The sequence below is a fragment of the Oryctolagus cuniculus genome, chromosome 17, assembly GCF_051225735.1.
Source record: "Oryctolagus cuniculus isolate XC-2025 breed Fujian yellow rabbit chromosome 17, ASM5122573v1, whole genome shotgun sequence".
NCBI lineage: Eukaryota > Metazoa > Chordata > Mammalia > Lagomorpha > Leporidae > Oryctolagus > Oryctolagus cuniculus.
The window spans coordinates 17,027,865-17,053,004 of record NC_142883.1 but is presented as its reverse complement, the minus strand read 5'-3'; the positions used below and the strand labels follow the sequence as shown (position 1 = coordinate 17,053,004).

Genomic DNA, 25,140 nt, shown 5'->3' with positions numbered 1-25,140 from the left:
CAGAATCAGAGGATGCTCAAGTCTCATATAAAACGTAATTATCTGCATATAATTTAGGCACATCCTACCTTACATTTGAAATCATCTCTAAATTATCTGTAATACCTAACATAACATAAAGGCCACATAGTTACAACGCACTGTTTAGGAAATAATGACAAGTCTGTACATTTTCAGTACAGAAGCAATCCCCACCCCAAATACTTTCAAGCTGAATCTGTGGATGCAGAACACAGGGACGCAGAGGGCCCACTGTACCATGTGAGCAGTATGGGCCAGATTACTTCTAGTTAGCATAAAATTAATTTCAATATTATTTTATCACCTTGGTACAGAAAACCCTCATTCATAATTATAACATCAAACAGCTAAGTTGCCAAAAAGCCTTAAATAACAGAAATCAGAGTTCCTAAGCTTAGGGCCAGCATTGTGACATGGTGGGCTAAGCATCCTTCCTTGCCTGTGATGCAGGTATCCCATATGAGCAGTGGTTCCCAGTCCAGCTATTCCATTCCCAATACAGCTCCCTGATTATGGCCTAAGAAGCAGTGGAAGACGGCCCAAGTACCTGCACCCCTGCATCCACATGGGAAACTGGGAAGAAGCTCCTGGCTCCTGGATTTGCCTGGCCTAGTCCTGGCCCTTGCAGCCATCTGGAAAGTGAGTGAACCAGTGGATGGAAAGATAGCTCTCTAACTCAAATATATAAGTAAAATAAATCTTTAAAAAAAAAAAAAAAAAGAAGGGCTGGCACGTGGCGTAGCAGGTAAAGCCACAGCCTGCAGTGCTGGCATCCCATGTGGGCGCTGGTTCAAATCCCAGCTGCTCCACTTCTAATCCAGCTCTATGTTATGGCCTGGGAAAGCAGAAGATGGCCCAAGTCCTTGGGCCCCTGCACCCACGTGGGAGACCAGGAAGAAGCTCCTGGATCCTGGCTTTGGACTGGCACAGCTCTGGCCATTGCAGCCAATTGGGGAGTGAACCAGTGGATGGAAGACCTCACTCTCTCTCTCTCTCTCTGCCTCTCCTTCTCTGTGTAACTCTTTTAAATAAATAAATAAATCTTAAAAAGAATACAGAAATTCAAAGCTTTCTTTACATTTAACATATGAGCATAATAATTTTTTTAGAAACATTGTGGGAAACAGGAAAAAGAGAAGGCACTGGTGGACATAAAAGGAGATAACCTTAGGTATGAATTTCTGTCCAGCTTGCGGAATAGTTCATGTTGGTCAGTACTTAAGGGAGAGAGTGGGAAAATTAAAACACTACTCATTCTAACAGAATGTGGCCACAAACATTCCCTTTTGCAGGTATAATTTATTTTATTATGCTGATGGACCTACCAGGGTGCCTTGAGAAGGACACTGGAAACTCCTCCTTGTTATAACCAGCAAAGGAAAACATCTGAATGAAAAGTACTTAAAGCCCACCCCATTCAATAACCTTCCCCTTCTCGTAAATTTATTCAACCTGGTTATTCCCACCAAAAAATCTGGGAATCACATGATACCTTTTCCCTTTCTCTCAACACTAACTACTCAACACAACAATCAAATGCAAGTCCTTCTCACCACTACTTCCAATAATCAAATATCTTATTCTTCTATTACAAAAGCTCAGCCCTCTTGAAAAACTTATCCTAAGAGCCAATACACCTCCAACCACTTCAAAAATAGGGGTCTTCGGCCGGCGCCGCGGCTCACTAGGCTAATCCTCCGCCTAGCGGCGCCGGCACACCGGGTTCTAGTCCCGGTCGGGGCGCCGGATTCTGTCCCGGTTGCCCCTCTTCCAGGCCAGCCCTCTGCTGTGGCCAGGGAGTGCAGTGGAGGATGGCCCAGGTGCTTGGGTCCTGCACCCCATGGGAGACCAGGAAAAGCACCTGGCTCCTGGCTCCTGCCATCGGATCAGCGCGGTGTGCCAGCCGCAGCGCGCCGGCCGCGGCGGCCATTGGAGGGTGAACCAACGGCAAAGGAAGACCTTTCTCTCTGTCTCTCTCTCTCACTGTCCACTCTGCCTGTCAAAAAAATAAATAAATAAATAAATAAATAAATAAATAAAATAGGGGTCTTCTTTAAAAAAAAAAAAAATCAGGTTGCAAAACCTCTGTCAGTGGCTTCACAGTAAAATTTTAAATTTGGGGGTTGGCACTGTGGTGTAATGGATAAAGCTGCCCCCTACAGTGAAAGCTCAAATCCAGGCTGCTCCACTTCCCTCCCATCCAGTTTCCCGGTACTGCACCTGGGAAAGCAGTGGAAGATGGTCAAAGTCCTCGGGGCCTGCATTTAAGTGGGAGACCAAGAAGAAGCTTCTGGCTCCTGGCTTCGGATCAGTTTAGCTCCAGCCACTGCAGCCATTTAGGGAGTGAACCAGCAGATGGAAGACCTCTCTAACTCTGACCTGTCAAATAAATCTTTTTTTAAAAAAAGAATTTTAAGTTTGAAATGAGCAACAATGTACCTGAATGGTGTAACAACCAATTACCTCTTAGGCCTCATTTGTCATTACTTTTAACAGGCAGAGTGGATAGTGAGAGAGAGAGAGAGAGAGAGAGAGAAAGGTCTTCCTTTTTGCCATTGGTTCACCCTCCAATGGCCGCCACGGCTGGTGCGCTGTGGCCGGCACACCGCGCTGATCCGAAGGCAGGAGCCAGGTGCTTCTCCTGGTCTCCCATGGGGTGCAGGGCCCAAGCACTTGGGCCATCCTCCACTGCCTTCCCGGGCCACAGCAGAGAGCTGGACTGGAAGAGGGGCAACCGGGACAGAATCTGGCGCCCCGACCGGGACTAGAACCCGGTGTGCCGGCGCCGCTAGGTGGAGGATTAACCTAGTGAGCTGCGGCGCCGGCCTGTCATTACTTTCTTAAAAGGACTACACTTTTAAAGATAATTAAAAAGGAATCTTAATGAAGAATGGAATGGGAGAGGGCGTAGCAGATGGGATGGTTTGCGGGTGGGAGGGTGGTTATGGGGTGAAGAACCACTATACTCCAAAAGTTGTATGTTCGAAATTTATATTTATTAAATAAAAGTTTCCATAAGAAAAAAAAAGGACTATACTTTGCTCTGTTCCTTGAAAGTTGCCAAGCTAACTTCCATTTCTAGGACCTTAGCTTATACAAGTTACTCAATAAATAGCAAACTCTCCTTCTTTCCTTATCCTTCTAATTATTCAAGTCTCAGATTACACTTGACAGATTCATCCTCCCCATATGCTGACTACCTGGTATGTACCCTCACAGCACTCCCAACTTTGCTTCTGCGGCACTCACAATCCTATCTGTATGATGTGTATAATCTGCTTAAATAATTTATCTCTTCCTAACCTGTTCCCCATGAGGACAGGGCGATGATTCTGTCTCTTATGGTCCGCCACATACTAGTAGCATCCAGTATCCCAACTTATAGTGGACATGCCTTATAGATATAATGAATGAATTAATCAAGTCCAATATCTTCCAATGTAAGGTGTCTGAATTTATTCATTTGAATGGCAGAGGAAGACAGACAGACACACTTAGCTCCCATCCACCAACTGACTTCCCTGCTCACAATGACTGGAAACTTAACTCAGGTCTCCCACCTAGGAGGAGGACCCAATTACATGAGCGTGCACTGTTGCCCCTCAACCAGCCCTCTCCAGGGTCTACATTAGCAGGAAGCCAGAGTCAGGAGCCAGGGATCAAACTTAGGTAGTCCAACATAAGATGCAGGGCATCTTAACTAGCCCAAACATCCAGTCCCAACCTAAGGATTTGAGGTCTCTCCACACAGCATCTGTTTACAGACGATCACTTGAAAGTTCATTTCCTGATCTGTAACACTCGCTGAAATTTGTAAGCAATATAGAAAACTTCATTCTGAAGACTTCATTGAGAACCCGAACCCTCAAAAGCTATTGGGTTTATTTTGCAAACTGGGCACTGAGGGACAGGAATTGTGCAGAGCAAGTTAAGTTGCTGCCTAGGATGTCCACATTCCATACCAAAGTGCCTTGTTCCAGTCCCAGCGACTCGAACTTCCAATCCAGCTTTCTGCTAATGTGTCAGGGAAGCAGCAGATGACTACCCAAGCACTTGGATTCCTGCCACCCACATGAGAGACCTAGATGGAGTTCTGGGATCCTGGCTTCAGCCTGGCCCAGAACTGGCCGGGGACAACTGAGGAACAGACCAGTGGATGGGAAACCTCTTTCTGTCACGCACACACACATACACACACTCTCTTCTCTCTCTGCCTTTAAAATAAACACATCTTCAAAACAAAACTGAGTACTGGAATGTATCCAGAAACCATCCATTGCTATAGTCATCCAGACTAAAAACGTCAATCTTCGTTGACCATTTCCAAGGTTAACTGTCATTAAGTCCCGCTAAATTTAGCTCTACATCACTTCTTGAATTATGTCTTTTCCTTTTTATGCTATGTTTATCAGTTTCCTATACTACTAAGTCTCCAACATATCCCACTGTAGCCATGAAAGTCCCAACCCTTTTAACCTCTGTCTTCCCATATGTGCTGTGCCTTCTGCCTATACTGACTTCCAACAGTAGGCTACTACCGAAAGAAACTATCAAAATCCTGACCATCCTTCAAGGCTCATTTTTAATATCCTTTCTTTACATTCCTGTCAACCAGCTGTGATCTCTTCCTATTTCATCCTTATCAGCATTTATCTTATATTACTATGTGCCAGGCACTAGGTATTCATCTTTGTCTACACAGTTCCAGTCAAAACTATAAACTCCTCGAGGATACTTACTCACCTCCAACACTCTGTCTTACATACTTGCTCATCCAACAAGTACTTGTTATATGACCACTTTACCACTGTCACAAAAGTCTTCCAACTTTATTTTTTTTGAAAATGCCACATTTCATATCCAAGTGCCTGGGCTGAGTCCCAGCTACACTTCTGATTCCAGCTTCCTGCTAATGCACACCCTGGAAGGCAGCAGGTAATGGCCCAAGTGCTTGAGTCACTGCCACCCATCTAGGAACCCCAGACTGAGTTCCCAGCTCCTAGATGGCCTGAGACTCAGCTCTGCAAGCATTTGGGGAGTGAACCAGTTGATGGGAAATCTCTGACTCTGTGACTTTCAAGTAAATAAATAAATTTTTAAAAGATTTATTTATTTATTTGAAAGGCAGAGCTACGGAGAAGCCGAGGCCGAGGCCAAGAGAGGCCTTCTATCTGATGGTTCATTCCCTAAATGGTCACAATGGCCAGAGCTGTGCCAGTCCAAAGCCAGGAGCTTCTTCTGGGTCTCCCATGCGGGTGCAGGGGCCCAAGGACTAGGACCATTTCCCACTGCTTTCCCAGGCCATAGCAGAGAACTGGATTGGAAGTGGAGCAGTTGGGACTCAAACTGGTGCCCATATGGGATGCCAGCACTGCAGCTGGCTTTACCTGCTATACCACAGGCCCAGCCCCAGTAATTCTTTTTAAAAGATGTATACCCCAAATTCCTGTGACCTTTCTTCAGAAACCTACAATAAGCACTAAGAATAATTTTTACTACCTACCCACTTTCTCAAGTTAAAAAAAAAATGGAGGAGTAAAGGAAAAGAAAAAAAAACACACAAAAATTCCTATTTCTGCCAATGGATGTCATGTGCAAGTCCAGCAGAAAAGCAAAGAGCATTGCATTAAAGGTGCTCTGCGAATGGAAGGTTACTCAGCTCGGAAGTAAGTTCTGTAAGAACACAATGGAATTATCCCTACCTTTGTATCATACATGAAAAAAACATAATTACTTCGACTATGAAAAACAAATAAACCAAGAAACTAAGGCACTGAAGAATCAAAGCTGTAAGTCCCAAGAAATCTGTTGCTTCATGTTATACCAATTACTTAGAAGACTTCAGCCTCAGCTTCCCCAAATGCAAAGAGCGGTAAGAAAAGCTCCACTGATATTATCTAAAGATACAGACATTTCAAAAGAACATTTCATTCAATTCCCTCACTTGAATTAGAAAAGTAGTCACGTGATTCGTCTGTTGCTAGTTTTGGCAGAAAAGGGTTTAGAGGAGAAGATGAGACTTGGGTCCCTTGGCTAATGTCTCCTCCATCCATACTTCTGCAACAGGAAGAGTAGGAAAACGATAAATTAACTGACTTCGGCAGCATCATCTGTGTATACTGAATAAACTCAAGTAGGAGTTACAATATGTAATATTCCAGACTACCTAAAAAGCAAAACCTATAAACACTAGAAATTCATTCCATCTACGGGCTTCATTAACTCTTAAGTAAAATTCCCCAGGAGAAATACAGCAAAGTCACGGCAGTCAGGACTGTCCAAAATTCAAAGAAGTGTTTTAGTGTCTCAGAACTGAGCATCTCGTTTGTTTTTACTCAACCCTGATCTGGAATACACTTTAGAGGTATTAAGACAAATAAAAACACAGGTTAGAATAAACCAGAAATTAAAGCATAAAAATTTAAACAAACCCCACCAAGAATAAGAAAACAAAATGAAACCACAACTGAGACTTTTAAAAAGATCAACAGGGAAAGGTGTCTGGCATAGCTATTCAGATATTGCTTGGGACATCTGCATCCCACGTTCAAGTGCAGGTTTGAGTCCCAGCTCTTGCACTTCCAAATCAGCTTCCAGCTAATGCACTTCCTGAGAGGCAGCAAACGATGGCTGAAGCGGTCGGGTCCCTGTCATCCACAGGGGAGATCCACATTGAGTTCAAGGCTCCTGGCTACTGCTAGCATTTAGAGAGTGAACCAGCAGATGGCAGATCTATATCTGCCTCTCTGCTTTTCAAATTAAATTAAAATAAATAAAAATAAAAAGGTCCAACAAAAAGACCATTAAGTGTGGCTGTAAACTTCCAAAAGCCAACAGGAAAACAAAAACTCTGGGGCCAGTACTGTGGTGCAGTGAGTTAAGCCAACTGCTGCCTGCAACATCAGTATCCCATGAGCACCAGTTCAAGTCCCAGCTGCTCCACTTCCCATCAAGCTCCCTGGGAAAGCAGTGAAAGATAACCCAAGCATTTGGGTCCCTGCTACTCCTGTGGGAGACCCGGATGGAGTTCAAGGCTCCTGGCCTTAGACTGGCCCGACCTCAGCCATTACTGTCATTTGGGGAGTGAACCGGCAGATGAAGATCCCTCTGTCTTCCACATTCAAATAAATAAATAAATAAATTTTAAACAAACAAAAACTGAAAACGACTGAACATAAATTACAGTATCCAGGTAAAAACAGACTATAAGGCTTAGAAAAAAAATAGAATTACTCTTTTTTTTTTTTTTTGACAGGCAGAGTGGACAGTGAGAGAGAGAGAGAGAGACAGAAAGGTCTTCCTTTGCCGTTGGTTCACCCTCTAATGGCCGCTGCAGCCGGTGCACTGCGGCCAGCGCACCACGCTGATCCGAAGCCAGGAGCCAGGCACTTCCAGTATCCCACGCGGGTGCAGGGCCCAAGCACTTGGGCCATCCTCCACTGCACCCCTGGGCCACAGCAGAGAGCTGGACTGGAAGAGGAGCGACCAGGACAGAATCCAGCGCCCCGACCAGGATTAGAACCCGGTGTGCTGGCGCCGCAGGTGGAGGATTAGCCAAGTGAGCCATGGCGCCGGCCTAGAATTACTCTTGATTGCACCTTTTTCTCCCTGGGGTTCTCATAAAGATATTTAGGGAAAAGTCTATATGATGTGGTCCAGGTACCTAGAATACTAATCTAAGAATACTAAATGGAAAAATTATTTCAACAGCAAGTACTACTACAGCATAGGTCCAGAATTAGCAAAATGAAGAATGGCTCCCAGAATTCATAACAAAATGGGAGGAAGAAAAAAGAATAAAAACTCTCAGAGGAGAAAGCAGAGGAATATAAAAACCTAAAATGAAGGAAAGCAAACATACGAGCACACACTCAACAGGTATATTACATATATAATATTTTTACTTCTACAACTAAGAATTAAACATTAAGTCATTTATTAAAACAAACAGCTTCCTTAATTTCACAATCAAGGAGATGATCTCCAAATTCTCATGCCTTCACAGTGACATCATTAAACAATGATGTCATCACAACAAATCCAAGATGGTGCAGAATTTTTAAAGCAGTTATACACTCCCACTGTACCAAGACAGAAAGATACATGAAACATCTTAGAAAGATTTATGGTAAATAGTCTCAAACCAAACATGAAATCAGTTGACCAAAAAAATTAACCAAAATGGTGAGAAGATCTTCTCAAACATATTTCATTTAGCAATAATCAATTGAGTCAAGTATAATATAAACATAAAATTTGCCAAAATTCCAACAACATTAAAAAAAATCAACCTTTCTTGCTACTGTGACGATGTCTCAAGGATTGAAAAAAAAAAGGATCAATGTTTTCCTTCTTGGGAGGTAAGAAAAAAGAAAAAAGCCACAATTATTGGAGAAGAACTTATAATCTCCATAGAATTACCCATCTGTAATTTAATCAATATCAGTTAAGAACGACTGTTCCAACAGTCTCCTGTACCAAATGCTTTCATCATGGCTACCTGGTCTAAATCTAGCATATGAATGAATTCAGGGGGTTGGCGGAAGTGGGAGAAGCTGAAACCGATCAGTTGAGTCAAGCTCCTGAAGAATTAACTAACGTCTCATTCTAGGACTCAACTGTTATCAACGTGGTTATGAGATCTGGAAGGTACTATCACAGCACAAAAAAAGCTTCTCAGCATCCAAAGAACAACCTCCCTTTTTTTTCTTGTGGGTTTTTTTTTTTCAGTCTCACTGTCTGGCCAACTGCTGCAAGCCTTCAAAACACAGAAATCAATAAACACCTGGATAAATACAGCTTTAGGAATTAATCTAGAAGACTTACTCAACAAGAAGTTTAAAGTAATATATGCTTTGGAGCTGACACTGCCGCACAGTAGGTAAAGCCATCCCTGAGGCACCTGCATTTCATACAGGTGCCAGTTCAAGTCCCAGCTGCTCCACTTCTGATCCAGCCCTCTGCTAATGCACCTGGGAAAGCAGCAGCAGACGGCCCAGATCCTTGGGCCCTTGCACCCACGTGGAGACTAAAAGAACGCTTTTAGCTCCATATCAACCCAGCTTTCGGCACTGCAGCCATCTGGAGGGTGAACCAGCAGATGGAAGATCTCTCCCCCTGTCTCTCCCTCATTTATTTATTTGAAAGGCAGAGTTATACATAATCTTTTTTACAAAAAGCTGCATATGCTTTATTGATAATTTTAATTTAAATACAATTAGAACATTTACCTGACAGTAATTTTAATGTTCAAGTTTCCTTACTTTAACATGATCTGACACATGGAAACTCACTTTTTTAAAGCATTATTCCAATGGCTTAATTGCAAGAAGACTCAACCCCTAACATTTCCCAAAAATGACACCTTGGCTACCCTTTTATTTCACACCCTTCCAAGCACCACATACTTTCAAGGTATCTCAGAACAAAGTGGTGTATAAACAGATTAGTTCTAGAAAATCAAGTCACTAGATTATCCTGTAGACTAAGAAAAGCTCTCTTAGTTATCTTCACTTCATTAGATTGGAACGGTTATGCCAATAACATTACCAAAACTTAGAAATGCTTTCAGTACAATGTATCCTTGAAAACAGTAAACTTGTAATTCTAGATGTTTTTTTAAATACAAAATAAGCACATGCAATTTAAAATGCCACAACTACAAGGTTTGCTATCCTTTAAAAATACAAAATAATATTCACGAAGTTTTTTTAAACAGTGGTTTGGGAAGTATAGTCACTGGGTATGATGTCACAACTACTGGCAAGCTGATTTACGCTAATAATCCACTTAAAGGAAGACAGCAGCGCTACAGAAGAAGCAAACCTCTGAAACATGCCTGCTTTAAATGTGAAGATGGAAGCAGGCTGGAGTAAATTAACAAATGATAATAGTGTGAGATTTACAAGGAAGAAATTCAGCAAAAATTACTCAGACTTTTTTCTCAAAATATATACAAGATACACAGTTATCCAAGTGAATAATATAAACAAAATTGAGAAACCTAGTAATTACTGCTTAAAAGCATAGTTGTCAAAAAGTATAGTTGTCTAAACAAATAAACACTCCAGAAAAAAATGTAATCACCTTTTTACCACAAGCAAGGGAAAATTAACCCTTCTAACATACTCACACATTTCAGCCTTGTCTGGTAATCCAGACTTCGAAGATCTCTACCAAAACTATCCTGCTCCTGTTTGCCAACTTCTTATGTTCTCTCTTATAACACTTCTAAGTAGAACAGATCTATTTACCTTTGAGTATAATTATTTCCTTATGCGAATACATGAATGTAGGATTGGTAAGAAGAATAAGAATGGGGCACCTCTGGCTCTATCACACTAATCTGGAGTACCACCCATGAAGAGGTTAACAATTTCTCCCACCAACAAAGATGGAAAAACCAGGAACAATTTATCCCAGATATGCCAATATATTTAACTCAGCCAACAGAAAACAAAATATGAATCCGATAAAGACAGGCTCTTTTAGGAAGAGAATCAAGTTGTGAAAGTGGACTGTACTGAAAGACAACACAGAAAATACTCCAAAGAATCTTCTGTTTGTCCTTACAACATAAAAAAATCCAAGTGTTATACTGGAGACTGGCTATGCTCTCTGCTCAAAGTTCAATTTTAACCAACTATAAATTCCAGCTGAGTTAATTAGATCAACTAGACATTTGTCTCCACTTACTAGAAATCACAAAATCTGAACAGTCAAGCCATGAACACTTACCAAAATGTCCTACAGTACCAAAAGAAAGCTAATTGTTCACTGTGAAAGAATTGGATCATCAACTTTACAATTGTACAGTTTTACAAGCAGACTACCTTGGTTTTTCTTAATAAGACTTCAAAGGAAATTAAGACCTTTTAGCCTACAACAACCAAACATTACAGAAATACCTTCCATTTTTTCACTAGAAGGTAAAACACACCAGCCTAAGATTAGGAAATAGACAAGTGGAATCTAGGAATCTGTATGCAAAGAATCTCATTCTCTACACAATGAGGATGACTAAATCCTTCTTCCCTGACAACAATCTCAGAGCCATCTTTGCAGACAACACGCACGGATTCTACTCACAGGGGTACATGACGCTGCTCAGGATCTGCTCTCATCAGCTCCTCCTCTTCGATGTCAGACTCCCCTCCGGAACTACTGTCAGTGACATCTGAATCAAAGGCTTGCTCACTGCACCTCAAGTTGGATATGCCACTAGCTGTAAATCTTTCCAATTCTTCCGAAATCGAGTCACTTTTCAGGAAGTTGCTAAGTCCCTCCGAAGTGGTGGTCTCACTGGCAGCTTTTCTCAAGGCAGCTTCAGCTTTTCGAGTCAGCATCAACTGGCTCCTGGGTCTCAAAGACTCCAAGTTTGGCAGTTTGCTCAAAGTCTTCTCTAAAAATCCACCCAGCTGGTGCTGTAAATGCCTCTCCACCTGCTTGGCTTGCACAACCTGTAAGCGTTTCTGTAACCTGCGGGCACGGCTTTCAATATCAGCCTGCCGCCGCAATAAAGCTGTTATCCTCGTGTCAGAATCTAAAGCACTGAAAAGAATGGAAGACAGGGGAGACTTTTTACCCTCTAACTTGACACCTCCCAAGTGAGAGCTGGAGTCTGTACCAGGTGATAATCTACTGCTTCCTTGAAGTGCCGGCTGTTCCATGGAATTGACAGAAGATTTGTTTGCAGTGCTATTATTGCTATATATTGTGGTGTGTTCTGTATCAAGGCTTCTGTGTGGAAGAGTGCAATTGGTCATACCCCCCTTCAAGTCCCCAGATTCAGATCCCTCCACTTCACCCCCCTGAAGAACAGATGAAGTGAGAGCTCGTTTTCCCCCATTGAGGGAAGTGGAATTGTCATGATCAGAATGTGCTGAACTTTTAGTCAATTTCTTAGCCAAACCATTTACAGGTGCTTGTGGCAGAGATGTCTGACCACTTGTATTCATGGTTCTAAGATTTTCTAAGGAAAACTCCAAAACTGGCTGTCTCCCCAACAGCTCAGCCCGGAGTTCATAGGATTGTGATAAGAGAGGATGAGATTTAAGGACTGTCTGCTTGCTGAAGACCCCTTGCAATTTCAAAGACTCCTTTGAGGGAACGGGTGTTACATCGGAGCAGAGATAAGATGCCACCAGTGGTTGCAGCTTTCCCAAGTCTTCCTTGGTAGGATTATTTCGGAAGTCTAGACTGGGATCCTCTGCAGCAATGGCTTTTCTTTTGGTTCCGTTGGCAGCAATGAGGATGTTGGCGTTGCCGTTATTTTCGGCACTGCCAGGGGACAAGGTGGAGGATGGGGGAGCCAGCTTGAACCGGATGTGGTGTGCTTCGGCTGCTGCGTCAGTGAGAGCGGGCGCCATCGCAGCCATTCAGCACACAGAGACAGGAAGTCCAGCCTCTCCCGGTGCCGAGGCCAGCTCCTCGGCCCCTTTCTGCCTCCCCTGAGAACAGACTAGAAGAAAAAGAAAAGGAAGTTAGAAATACAAGCACATTCAAAAACAACACATGTTTCTAATACAAGCTCCACTTGAGGCTATTGTACCAACTATGCTGCTACACAGAAAACATGTTGGAGTCATTCTGGAGACCCAGATCTTTTATCCAGGGGAGGGAGGAGGGTACAATTCCAGCAAAGAGAAAGAATATTCTACCCTTCCTTTAGTCACTTGTGACCATAACCTGAAAGCTGCCAAATTTTCCATTCTTAAAGAGTTAATCAAGTCAACTCATATGCATTTAAGAGAAAAATTTCTTTGAACTTCTTGACACCGACCGATACATTTAAAGCCAATCTACCGAACCAAACATCCAATAATTAAATTAAAAATTAGTAAGAAAAAGCTATATGACAAATGTCTTATGTCTGCATTTTTCTGGCCACAAGATCCAGTTTTCATTAGCTTCTCACTTCTTTCTAAGTAAAGCTTGTGCCACAGGCTAATTTTACCTCACCTGTAATGCCAATTGGCTTCATCAATTTTATTTTCTTACAGATCACAATGCTCACCAATGTCTTAATTTACTGGCTCCTTCCTCTCTGCCTATGAATTTGCTGAGGTCTCCTCTGTCCTCTCAGTACAGTCCATCTTTCAAATTAATTGCCAACAAGTCTCTTTCCCTTTGCCCCCAAACCTCATTTTTTTCTTTTATTTTTTAAAGATTTTATTTATTTTATTTGACAGAGTTACAGGCAGAGAGAGGGAGAGAAAGACAGAGGTCTTCCTTCTGTTGGTTCACTCTCCAAATGGCCGCAACGGCCGGAACTGCGCTGATCCGAAGCCAGGAGCCAGGTGCTTCTTCCTGGTCTCCCATGCGGGTGCAGGGGCCCAAGGACTTGGGCCATCTTCTACTGCTTTCCCAGGCCACGGCAGAGAGCTGGATTGGAAGAGGAGCAGCTGCGACTAGAACCAGCGCCCATATGGGATGCCGACATTGCAGGCAGAGGATTAACCTACTGTACCATGGTGCCAGCCCCAACCCCAAAACCTCTTGAAACAACAATATGAATAGCTGCCTGTGCACTCTTCATCCTTCGATCATCATGGTTCCATCCCTACTCTTCTGGCAAAGATCACCAGCAGCTTCATTATCAAATCCAAATGATCTCAGTTCCCATTTGACTTCTCTGAAGCCTCAGGCAGTGCTGATCACCTTGAAATTCTCTTTCCCTGTGCCCTTGACAATGCCATCATCCATTCTCATCTTCCAGCCCCCTTAAAGTTTAGTGCTCCTTAAGGTCCTTTCTTCAGCCTTCTCTTTTCTCTCAACTCACTTACTTGGCAATAACCATTATTATGGCGAGGTCCACTAACTCTCAGAAAATCATTTTCTGAGTTGCTCTATCCAACATTCGCAACTCTAATCTTCAAAGCCCCCTGAAACTCAGAGCTCATGCTGTTCTTCTAACACACTCCTCTCAACCTGTTTCATTACCTTGGGTAACAGCATTGCTTTTATTTAGTAACCACGCCAAAAATTTCAATCACTTGCCTCTTTTTCACCTCCCTTGAACAGTTTGGTCTAGGAACAAAGGGAGATCTACATAAAGCTATTCTTTTAAGTATGGTCTCTGGACTTCTGGGAACTCAAAGACCATTTTGAAGGTCCATGAAATCAGATATATTTTCATAGTAAAACTAACATTAGCTGCCTTATTTATTGTGTTTACATTTTTTTTTTAATTTGACAGGTAGAGTAATAGACAGTGAGAGAGACAGAGAGAAAGGTCTTCCTTCCATTGGTTCACCCCCCAAATGGCCACCATGGCCGTACTGTGTTTACATTTGCAATGAGTGTTCACAAACAAAAGTGAGCAAAAATGCTGGAAACTTAGTACAAATCAAGGTAGAGGCATCAAACTGTAGTAATTATATTCTCCACTCACTCACAATTTCCATTAATTCAGTTCCACTTAGCTTCAATAAATGAATAAAAGCTATGAATTTTATTAAATTTTGACTTTTAAGTGCATGGCTTTTGTTTTTAATATCCTGTGGGGGGCCAACACTGTGGTGCAGCGGGATAAAGCTTGGCCTGCAGCGCTGGCATCCTATATGGGTGTTGGTTTGAGTCCCGACTACTTCTCTTCCAATCTAGCTCTCTGTTATGGCCTAGGAAAGCAGAAGATGGCCCAAGTGTTTGGGCCCCTGAACCTATATGGGAGACCTGGAAGAAGCTCCTGGATTCGGATCAGCTCAGCTGTGGCTGTTGCGGTCATTTGGGGAGTGAACCAGCGGATGGAAGACTGCTTCTGTCTCTGGCTCTACCTCTCTGTTTAACTCTTTCAAATAAATTAAAAATAAAAAAAATATTCTGTGGAAGCAAAGAGAAAACACACACAAAGCACTTTGCTGCATCATGAGGTCTCAAGAAAAAGCCCTGCACAACTGAACTACAAGTTTTTCATGGAATACTGCTTTTATAAGCAGGCAGAACGACTGACAGAAAAAATAAGATTGTTCAAACTTGGATAGTTACACATTTTCTGAAAAATGAACAAGTTTACCTGTCACTTCAAGGTTGATGGTTTTGTTGCCGTAATAGAAACTGAGTTTTTAAGCAAAAATCAGAATTTTTTTTTTTTTTTTGGACAGGCAGAGTGGACAGTGAGAGAGAGAGACAGAGAGAAAGGTCTTCCTTTTGCCGTTGGTTCACCCTCCAATGGCCGCCACGGCCGGCGCGCTTCGGCCGGCGCACTGCGCTGATCCGATGGCAGGAGCCAGGTGCTTCTCCTGGTCTCCCATGGGGTGCAGGGCCCAAGCACCTGGGCCATCCTCCACTGCACTCCCGGGCCATAGCAGAGAGCTGGCCTGGAAGAGGGGCAACCGGGACAGAATCCGGCGCCCCGACTGGGACTAGAACCTGGTGTGCCGGCGCCACAAGGTGGAGGATTAGCCTAGTGAGCCACGGCGCCGGCCAAAAATCAGTATTTATAAAACTTGTATGTACCATCATGACTTTGAACATTTTCCTAATACTTAAAAAAAATCTATTTCTAGGCCAGTGCTGCGACTCAATAAGCTAATCCTTCGTCTGCAGCACCGGCACACCGGGTTCTAGTCCTATTTGGGGCACCGGATTCTGTCCCAGTTGCTCCTCTTCCAGTCCAGCTCTCTGCTGTGGCCCGGGAGGGCAGTGGAGGATGGACCAAGTGCTTGGGCCCTGCACCCGCACGGGAGATCAAGAGGAAGCACCTGGCTCCTGGCTTTGGCTCAGCGCGGTGCGCCAGCCGCAACAGCCACTGGGGGGTGAACCAACGGAAAAAGGAAGACCTTTCTCTCTGTCTCTCTCTCACTGTCCAATCTGCCTGTCAAAAAAAAAATCTATTTCTAATTATTTAGTGGTGACATTAATGGATGTGAGGTTTTGATACCATGTAATACAATGTGTCAGCACTTGGAAGATCTGCATAACCCTGTGCATGATCAAATGACCAATACATGTTAGAAAATCATTCAGGGGTAAAATCAAGTGCAAGACACACCAACAGTTTCAACATAACAGAGAATGAAAAGCTTAGTGATACAGTTTTAGATTCTACATTACAACTAATCTTTTTTGTTCAGTTTGTGTATAATGTCAAAGGATATACACATTTATTGAAAAGACTATTAAATTTACTTTCTTTTCCAACTCTATTAAAATCTGAAAGGCTGGATTTTCTTTATACACTTGAACTAAAACAACATATCACAGTATCACAAAAAAATGAATGCAGCAGATATGAGAACCCAACTGTTTTTTTTATTAAGTCAGACAATAAAAACAATCAAAACTAAAGAACAATGTCATTCATTGAATTTTTGTTTTGGTTAAAAGCTATTCTTTATAATATGTAATGAGTTTATTTCAAAAATAACTAATTATTTTTCAATTTCTCGAAGTTTCTAATACAACAACTACTGGTAAATTAATACTCACAAAGCTCTTCCTGTTTCAACAATTTTTAAAAGTGAAAAGGGGCCCTGAAGCCCAAAGTTTCCCACTGAACTAAGTAAACCCTCCCTTCTCTCCCCTGCCACAAGACAGCAATCTCCAATCTTTCTAACACTTCTTACAGACATAGTAAGCCCTACACACCAAGACTCTTTACACAGTATGACAGTTCAACTCATTAAAAATGCTTAGTAAATGAGAAAACATTTATACAAACATTATTCAAATACAGATCCTATCTGTGAACATTCTATAAAAGAACTGGATCTTGGAGGCTTACAGAATTTTATTCCTTATGGACTTTATAGCATATGCTGTTCTGTGTGACCTAAAACATTCTGTTCACTTTTCCCACCTTCAATTTTAAATTTAATGCTATTGCTAATTCAGTATATTTATATTTAGACTTACTGATAGGGATCAATGCAAAATAATTGTTCAAAATACTGAGTCCATTTATAAGATGCAAAGCATTTTCCCCATCAACAAAAATCATTAGATCTTTCCTATTAATTCAATTTCCTAGTCTTTCAAATTAACATCAGTACACAGTTGATACTAGCAATGCAAAGAGGCATGTTATCAGTGCCAGATGACTAACACAGCACGTGAAAAGAGTAGCTGCACCCTACTGCCTGAGAGTACTACAGTGTAAGCCTCAGCCACAGCAGGAAGAGCCTCCCTCTGGGAACCCGAAAAGGACAACGTTACACAACTTACACAAATCTTAGGAAACCCAGGAGCACCCAGGGTCATAATTAACATCGCAGAAGGAAATTCTCCAAGGTTATTTTAGAATTATTTAATTCTTTAAAATTTACAACTTAAAAAAAAAAAACACACTAACTCAAGTTCCACCTCTTTTCAAACTTTTCTGACCATAACCCTCTGAAATCCCATCTATGAACGCAATATTAATCACATGCATGTCAAAGCAAAAGTTTATTTACTCTCTCCTTGGTCTCAACAGTCCCATAGGATGCACAGCCAGGAACAGTCACTAACAGGGTCCTCAAAAACTTTGTGAAGCCAGGCATGGTGGTTTGTGCCTGTAGTCCCAGCTACTCCGGAGGCTGAGGCTGGAAGATCACTTGAGTCCAGGGGTTTTGGGCTGCCGTGAGCTATGCCAATCTGGTGTCTGCGCTAAGTCTGGCATCAATATGGTGACAGGCCAGGAGCAGGGGACCACCAGGTTGCTTAAGGAGGGGTGAACAGGCCCAAGTCGGAAATAGAGCAGGTCAAAAACTTTGTGAAAAATTGAATTAAAAGGTAACTGTGGGGCTGGCGCTATGGCGCAGCGGGTTAACGCCCTAGCCTGAAGGCCAGCATCCCATGTGGGCGCTGGTTCGTGTCCCAGCTGCTCCTCTTCTGATCCAGCTCTCTGCTATGGCCTGGGAAAGCAGCAGAGGATGGCCCAATTGTCACAAACCCCCCCCCCCCCACAAAATCTAAATCTATTTACCTCTCTTAACTGACTTACAATGCCATACTGAGATTCAACACTACCACCAAAAGCACTCACAGCTAAGGTGAGTACTGACTCAATTGTGCAAATCTGGGGTTCATATCCTGGCTCTACCCCAGTAAATCACTTCCCTTTTCTGTCCCCTCAGTTTCCTCACCCACAGAAAACACAGCCTATCTCACATATTTTTAATTAGCCTAGTACTTGGCACAAACACATTACTACCTATACTATTATTATAATCTGATGACAGAAAGCCAACGTAGAAGGAATATGTTTCTTTCTTTTTTTATTTATTTGAGAGGTAGAGTTACAGACAGTGAGAGGAACAGACAGAGGGAAAGGTCTTCCCTCCGTTGGCCCACTCCCCAAATGGCTGCAATGGCTGGAGCTGCAGCGACCCAAAGCCAGGAGCCAGAAGCTTCTTCCCTATCTCCCACACAGGTGCAGGGGCCCAAGCACTTGGGCCATCCTCCACTGCTTTCCCAGGCCATAGCAGAGAGCTGAATCAGAAAAGGAGCAGCCACGACTAGAACTGGCACCCATATGGGATGCCGGCACTGCAAGCGGAGGATCAACCTACTGCGCCACGGCGCCAGCCCCAGGAATAAGTTTCTGTAAGACTTTTTAGTACATAATACAAAGCTAATGATTCTCAAAAACATCAATGTACTTACATACAAAAAAACACACCCAAAAAAATGGACATGGCACCTAGGGTGCATCGTTAGCTACAACAGACATAAATCAGCATTTAAGTTTAGAACTTGTTCTTGTTTTGCTTACTATTTACCCTCTGAGCCTAGATTTTAATATTTCATGATGTTATTTACAAAAGAAAAACTAAATGTGCAAGAATTAAATCATGAACTTTCCACCCAATGGAATATTACGCAACCATAAAATAGCAGTGCAAGGGCCAGTGTTGTAGAGCAGTCGGCTAAGCTGCTGCTTGAAATGGCAGTATCCCATATGAATGCCAGTCTGAGCCCCAGGTGCTCTGCTTCTGATCCAGTTCCCTGCTAATGAGCTCGGGAGAACAGCAGAAGATGGCCCAAGTCCTTGGGCCCCTGCAACCACTTGGGAAGACCTAGATTAAAAAAAAAAAAAAAAAAAAAAAGTTCCTGGCTTCAGCCTGGCACAGCCCAGCACTGTCCCAGGCTGTTGTGGCCATTTGGGGAGTGAACCAGTAGATGGAAGATCTCTGTCTCCTCATTGCCTCTCTGTAACTCTGCCTGTCAAATAAATAAATAAAGCAGGGGGTGGGGGGAAACGAGGAGTCTGGCACTAGGGCATAACAGGTGAAGCTGCTGTAGCACCAGCATCCCATGTGGATGCCAGTTTGAGTCCTGGCTGCTCTACTTCCAATCCAGCTCCCTGCTAATGTGCCTGGGAAAGCAGCAGCAGATGGCTCAAGTATTTGGATACCTGCAACCATGTGGGAGACCCAGAAGAAGCTCCTGGCTCTGGGCCAACCCAGCTCCAACTGTTGCGGCCATTTGGGGAGTGAACCAGCAGATGAAAGATCTCTCTGTCTCTCCTCCTCTCTAAGGCTGCCTTTCAAATAAATAAATAAATCTTCTTTAAAAAATAAAAGAGTCTTTTTTTGCCTACATAATAGCTCTACCATAATTATGTATTGCCTGCATAAGAAAAGCTAAGGATCAGGCTAGTGCTTCAAAGAATGAACAAAAAAAGAAAAGCAAAGGAAGTAGAAAGCAAATAATGGAAATTCTTAAAACACCAAAAAGCCCAAGTAAAGTAAAACATCAAATAGCTTCTTAAACTTAACTAAATTCCAAGCAGAATGTTGATTAAAACAATGATTTCCATCACACTTTTTAAATTTTTATTTATTTATTTGACAGGTAGAGTTACAAACAGTGAGAGAGAGAGAGACAAAAAGGTCTTCCCTCCGCTCGTTCACCCCCCAAAAAGCCGCAACGGCTGACTCCCCAAATGGCCACAACAACCGGAGCTGTGCCGATCGGAAGCCAGGAGCCAGGTGTTTCTTCCTGGTCTCCCATGTGGGTGCAGGGGTCCAAGCACTTAAGCCATCCTCCACTGCCCTCCTGGGCTACAGCAGAGAACTGGAGTGGAAGAGGAACAACCTGGACTAGAACTAGTGCCCATATGGGATGCCGGCACCGCAGGCACAGGATTAACCAAGTGGGCCACGGCGCCAGCCCCTTTCCATCCCACTTGGACCTAACAAATACCAAAAGCTTTACCCAACAGTTTAAAGCAGAGAAAAACTGTCAAACTTAAGCTTATGATAAATCACCTTTCTCCAAAGAATATGAAGCATTAAAAGCTATAATTAACTGATTAATCCTTGTAACAACCTAGGCAGTAGGTTTAGGGCTCAGATTATAATTTCCAGTTTACTGCTGGAGACAGGTATTAAAAACCAATTATATATTCAGAATAAAAACCCAAGCCTTTAAGATTCCAATGTTTATTTCATCTGGTAATCTACAATCTGACAAAGTAGTACAGATGAAGCTATTGTACCTGCTGTGACATACCAGTAAACTAAAATTCTGCAGTAAGCTTGTAGAGACAAAAGAGAAAGGCCATCTAATCGATATTGTTTAGTTATAAAGGGTTAGGCTAGGCAACTAATCGTTTCTCTCCTAGTTCCAACGAAGCATTTTAGGGGGAAAATGTAAAATGTATTTATCAAGCAAACACATTAAAGGAAAACTTCCCATTGGAGAGTCATGCTCTTCTCTACTGAACACTTAAACGTTTACATCCACTAATATACATTTTATGAGAGATACAAGCTGGGATAAAGTTCCCATTTCTGACCCCTAGTGTCCCTTTCCACCACATGCTTCCACCCAACCCCAGTGGAACTTCAGAGGCAAACACACACCTATGACAGAGCCTCTCAATTCCAGCACAACTTAAATCTTGGGTCCAAGCCGGCGCCGTGGCTCAATAGGCTAATCCTCCACCTTGCGGCGCCGGCACACCGGGTTCGAGTCCCGGTTGGGGCGCCGGATTCTGTCCCGGTTGCCCCTCTTCCAGGCCAGCTCTCTGCTATGGCCAGGGAGTGCAGTGGAGGATGGCCCAGGTGCTTGGGCCCTGCACCCCATGGGAGACCAGGAAAAGCACCTGGCTCCTGGCTCCTGCCAGGATCAGCGCGGTGCGCCGGCTGCAGTGGCGGCCATTGGAGGGTGAACCAACGGCAAAAAGGAAGACCTTTCTCTCTCTGTCTCTCTCTCTCACTGTCCACTCTGCCTGTCAAAAAAAAAAAAAAAAAAAAAAAAATCTTGGGTCCAATAATTTTCTGACATGAGGTACTACCCTGTATATTCTAGGATAGTCATCAACATCTCTGGCCTCAACCCATTAGATGCCAGCAGTATCCTTCTTCCACTAACAAAAATGCCTCTTGACAAGTCCAAGGGGTGGGGGAAATGCCCAAATCACACATTCTCATTGAGGACCACTGCCTAAAGAGAAAAAGATTTTACAGACACACACACACTTGCAGATATCATGCTCCTGTTATCCAAGGGGAAAGTTTAGGCCATCTGGGGGGACAAGCCAAAAAACTACACTTGCACTGAAAACTGAAGCAAAAATTGTCAAGAGGAAGAAAAGTTTGTTCATAATGATGTTCCTAACATCTTCTTCACAATTTACCTTTATATTCTGCACAGTGGAAAGGAGAAAGAATCAGGAGGAGAACAGATGGTCAGGGGAGTAATGCCCACGAAGCACCCAAACTTCATGTGAGATTTAGAAATTATCTTAAATTTCATTACATGAAAGGCTAGACTAGAGAGAAAGTAACAAGGCATTCTTATGAGAGAAAAGGGCAAAATAAAAAGCAAAACTGTGGGAAAACACAGGACATCCTTAGGGTTAAGAGAAATGAACAATCTGCTGGAAACACAAAGTGTATTTTAATAGCAGGAACAGTATAGAAAAAGGTATTTCTAAACCGGCATTCCATATGGGTGCCGGTTCAAGTCCCATCTGTTCCACTTCCGATCCAGCTCTCTGCTATGGCCTGGGAAAGCAGTAGAAGATGGTCCAAGTCCTTGGGCCCCTGCACCCACGTGGGAAACTCAGAAGAAGCTCCTGGCTCCTGGCTTGGGTTCGGCCCAGCTCTGGCCATTGTGGCCAATTAGGGAGTGCATCAGCGGATGGAAGACCTCTCCCTCTCTGCCTCTCTATAACTCTGCCTTTCAAATAAATAAATAAATCTTTAAAAAAAAAAAAAAAAAAAAGGTGGAAAGGTAGTTGAAGTCTGATCATTAGTAGACAGCCGTGAATAGCCAACCTTTACTAAGAGAAATCAGAGTATCACCAGAAGCTTGTCTAATGGGAGTGACACATCAGAGCTGTGTTCTAGAAAGACCAGTTGGACAGCATGGATTAAAATAGGTAAAACTGGGGCTGTCGCTGTAGCATAGTAGGTGAAGCCATCACCTGCAGTGCCAGCATCCCATGTGGGCACTGGTTCGAGTCCCAGCTGCTCCACTTCCGATCCAGCTCTCTGCTACGGCCTGCCTCTCTTTCTCTGTAGCTCTTTCAAATAAATAAATAATGTAAAATTGCACCTACGTGGCAAAGAGTAGTGAAAAAGCTACTGCAATAATCCAGACAGGCTGCAACGGGAACCTCAAATGAGGTGGACCCACAACAGAATAGGCAGACTCCTTCCAAAGCTTAAATCTAAAAACAACTCTTCATCCTTAAGATTCTTATCACTGTTTTCCTGTTTAAATTGCACAATACACTTAAAAGTTACTATCATTCAATTCATATTATCAAAGTGTTTCCTAATTGTCAATTTATAAATTACATTTCCAAGACAAACAAAGTTCCTTAATACCACCCTTCTTTCACATGCCCACCAACTCTACCTAGAACTTGGTAATGGGAAGTACCAACTGACTGGGTGGAGGTAGTATTTAAAAGAGGGGGAGGGGCATTTGTGAGGTAGTCTTTCAAGTATTTAGATTTTGCTAAAAACAGAAAGAGGAATACATTCTAATCAAGAAAATAATCCAATAGGGAGGATCTGAAGGGTGATCCACAACTTAAATGAACCAGGTAGTCCGCCGGCGCCACGGCTCACTAGGCTAATCCTCCGCCTAGCGGCGCCGGCACCCCGGGTTCTAGTCCCAGTCGGGGCGCCGGATTCTGTCCCGGTTGCCCCTCTTCCAGGCCAGCTCTCTGCTGTGGCCAGGGAGTGCAGTGGAGGATGGCCCAGGTGCTTGGGCCCTGCACCCCATGGGAGACCAGGAAAAGCACCTGGCTCCTGGCTCCTGCCATCGGATCAGCGCGGTGCGCCGGCCGCAGCGCGCCGGCCGCGGCGGCCATTGGAGAGTGAACCAACGGCAAAGGAAGACCTTTCTCTCTGTCTCTCTCTCTCACTGTCCACTCTGCCTGTCAAAAAAAAAAAAAAAAAAAAAAAAAAAAAAAAATGAACCAGGTAGTATATGTACAGCTTCTCAAAAACAGAGAGGAAAAGAGCAACTGCTTAGTGCTCTGTGTTGAAAAACTGGAAATCACATTATGGGATGCACTGGGAAGTATTTATTTTACACAGAAACAAATGTAGATGTTATGGAACACAATGGAGAGGAGACAAGTCTTTTTTTATATATAAAACAAAGAAATAATGTGGGCCTCCCAAAGTCCCTAACACTTTCTGATGCCAACAAAGCTTTTTAACTGAAAAGGGTTAATAATTACTAAAGGAATAACTAACTGGAGGATAGGTTATTATGATTGTAACGTTACCAACATTAATTGGCTTTTTAGTATGTCAGCCACTGATTACATTCTCTCAATTTTCACAGTAACACTGTAAGGTAAATACCATCATTGTCCTCATTTTATAGGTGAGGAAACTTGATGTTCTGAAGTTAAGTAATTAGTCCACGATCATACAACTACTCAGTGTCAGGGGCAGAATCTCTAACTCTAAAATTTATGCTTTGGGGATGGGCATTGTGCCTAGCAGTTAAGACACCCATGTTCCATAATTGCTCCAGCTCTTGCTAATCCCAGTGAGAGGCAGCAGGTAATCCAAGTAATTGGATTCCTATCACCTGGGTGGGGAGAGCTGGATTTGGATTGAGTTCTGGCTCCCAGGCCTAGGCCACCCACCTGCTGTGGGTATCTGGGGGGTGAACCAGTAGACAGAACCCATCCCTCTCGCTCTGAAACCCATGTTTTTATGGAACTGCACCAGGCAGTTTAGAGCTAGATTTAAATATGAAGGGCTTTAGCTGCTAGACACTGGAGTTTGATTTTTAGTCTTTAGAGGAAAATCAATGAGGGAACGCTTCCCACTGCATATCTCCAATTTTTATTAAGATGTCTATAGCACTCAAAGCACCACCTAAGTACCTATAGAAAGGATAAACACCAGTATGATCATGGAATCCCTAGACACAATAGGGGGCCCTCATACATGCAAAGTAGTAGGTGGGAGTCAGGGAGAATTTCCCAGAGGAAATAGCATTTAAACTGAAACCTGAGGAATGAGTAGGATACAGCATTTTCTGTCCACACAGCTACTTCAAGCATCCCATATTCAAAACCCATTCTCTGTCCACAATACCAAGTCCAAAACCACTTCCTGCCCCCTCAACATTCCCTCTGTGAGCGAATCATGATCTCAATCACTGACTTACCTCTCATTATAAATACCTCATTTAAAAATCTTCCAATGATGACAAGACAAAAAATGGACTACACAGGAGTCTGAGGTCTAATGTAGCAGACACCAAAAATTTTAAGTTTCCTGAGAGTGGTCCTGTGGCACGCATGTTAAATCACTGCTTGGGATGGCCACATCCCATACAGGACTGCCAAGTCTGAGGTTCAAGTTCCAGCTACTTCACTTCCAATCCAGTTCCCTACTAAAGCACCTGGGAAGTGGTAGATGATGGCTCAGGGACTCAGATCCCTGCCACCCACACAGGAGACACGAACGGAGTTCCTGGCTCTTGGAGCAGTCCTGGCTGCTGTGGCCCTTTGGGGAAATGAACCAGTGGATGAAAGATCTCTGTCTCTCCCTCTCTGTCACTCTGCCTTTCAAATTTTTTTTTTAAATTATGCTTCATTAGTGCCAAATATAGTAAGATTTTTCATCAAAGTTGCCTGGGTGTTAATGCACTGTGTTTTGCCTGAAGAATCAAGGCAGGCTTCCAGGAAGGGACCACATTCTGCTGCAT

At 43.1% G+C, this 25,140-nt stretch overlaps 1 protein-coding gene and 1 non-coding gene across 8 annotated transcripts in view; one reads left to right on the top strand and one right to left on the bottom strand.

Annotated features, from left to right (window-relative positions):
* The window catches only part of KANSL1 (KAT8 regulatory NSL complex subunit 1), a 184,846-nt gene that overhangs the window by 111,862 nt on the left and 47,844 nt on the right, over positions 1-25,140 (bottom strand). For all 7 annotated transcript variants that reach the window (XM_017349250.4, XM_070060558.2, XM_089316870.1 and 4 more), the window contains one exon: positions 11,110-12,481. In XM_017349250.4, the coding sequence (XP_017204739.4) occupies positions 11,110-12,398 (1,289 nt within the window). In that variant the 5' untranslated portion in view covers positions 12,399-12,481. The remainder of the gene's footprint in view (positions 1-11,109; positions 12,482-25,140) is intronic.
* Positions 17,493-17,796, top strand: LOC149121112 (signal recognition particle RNA). The gene has a single exon (XR_016224432.1).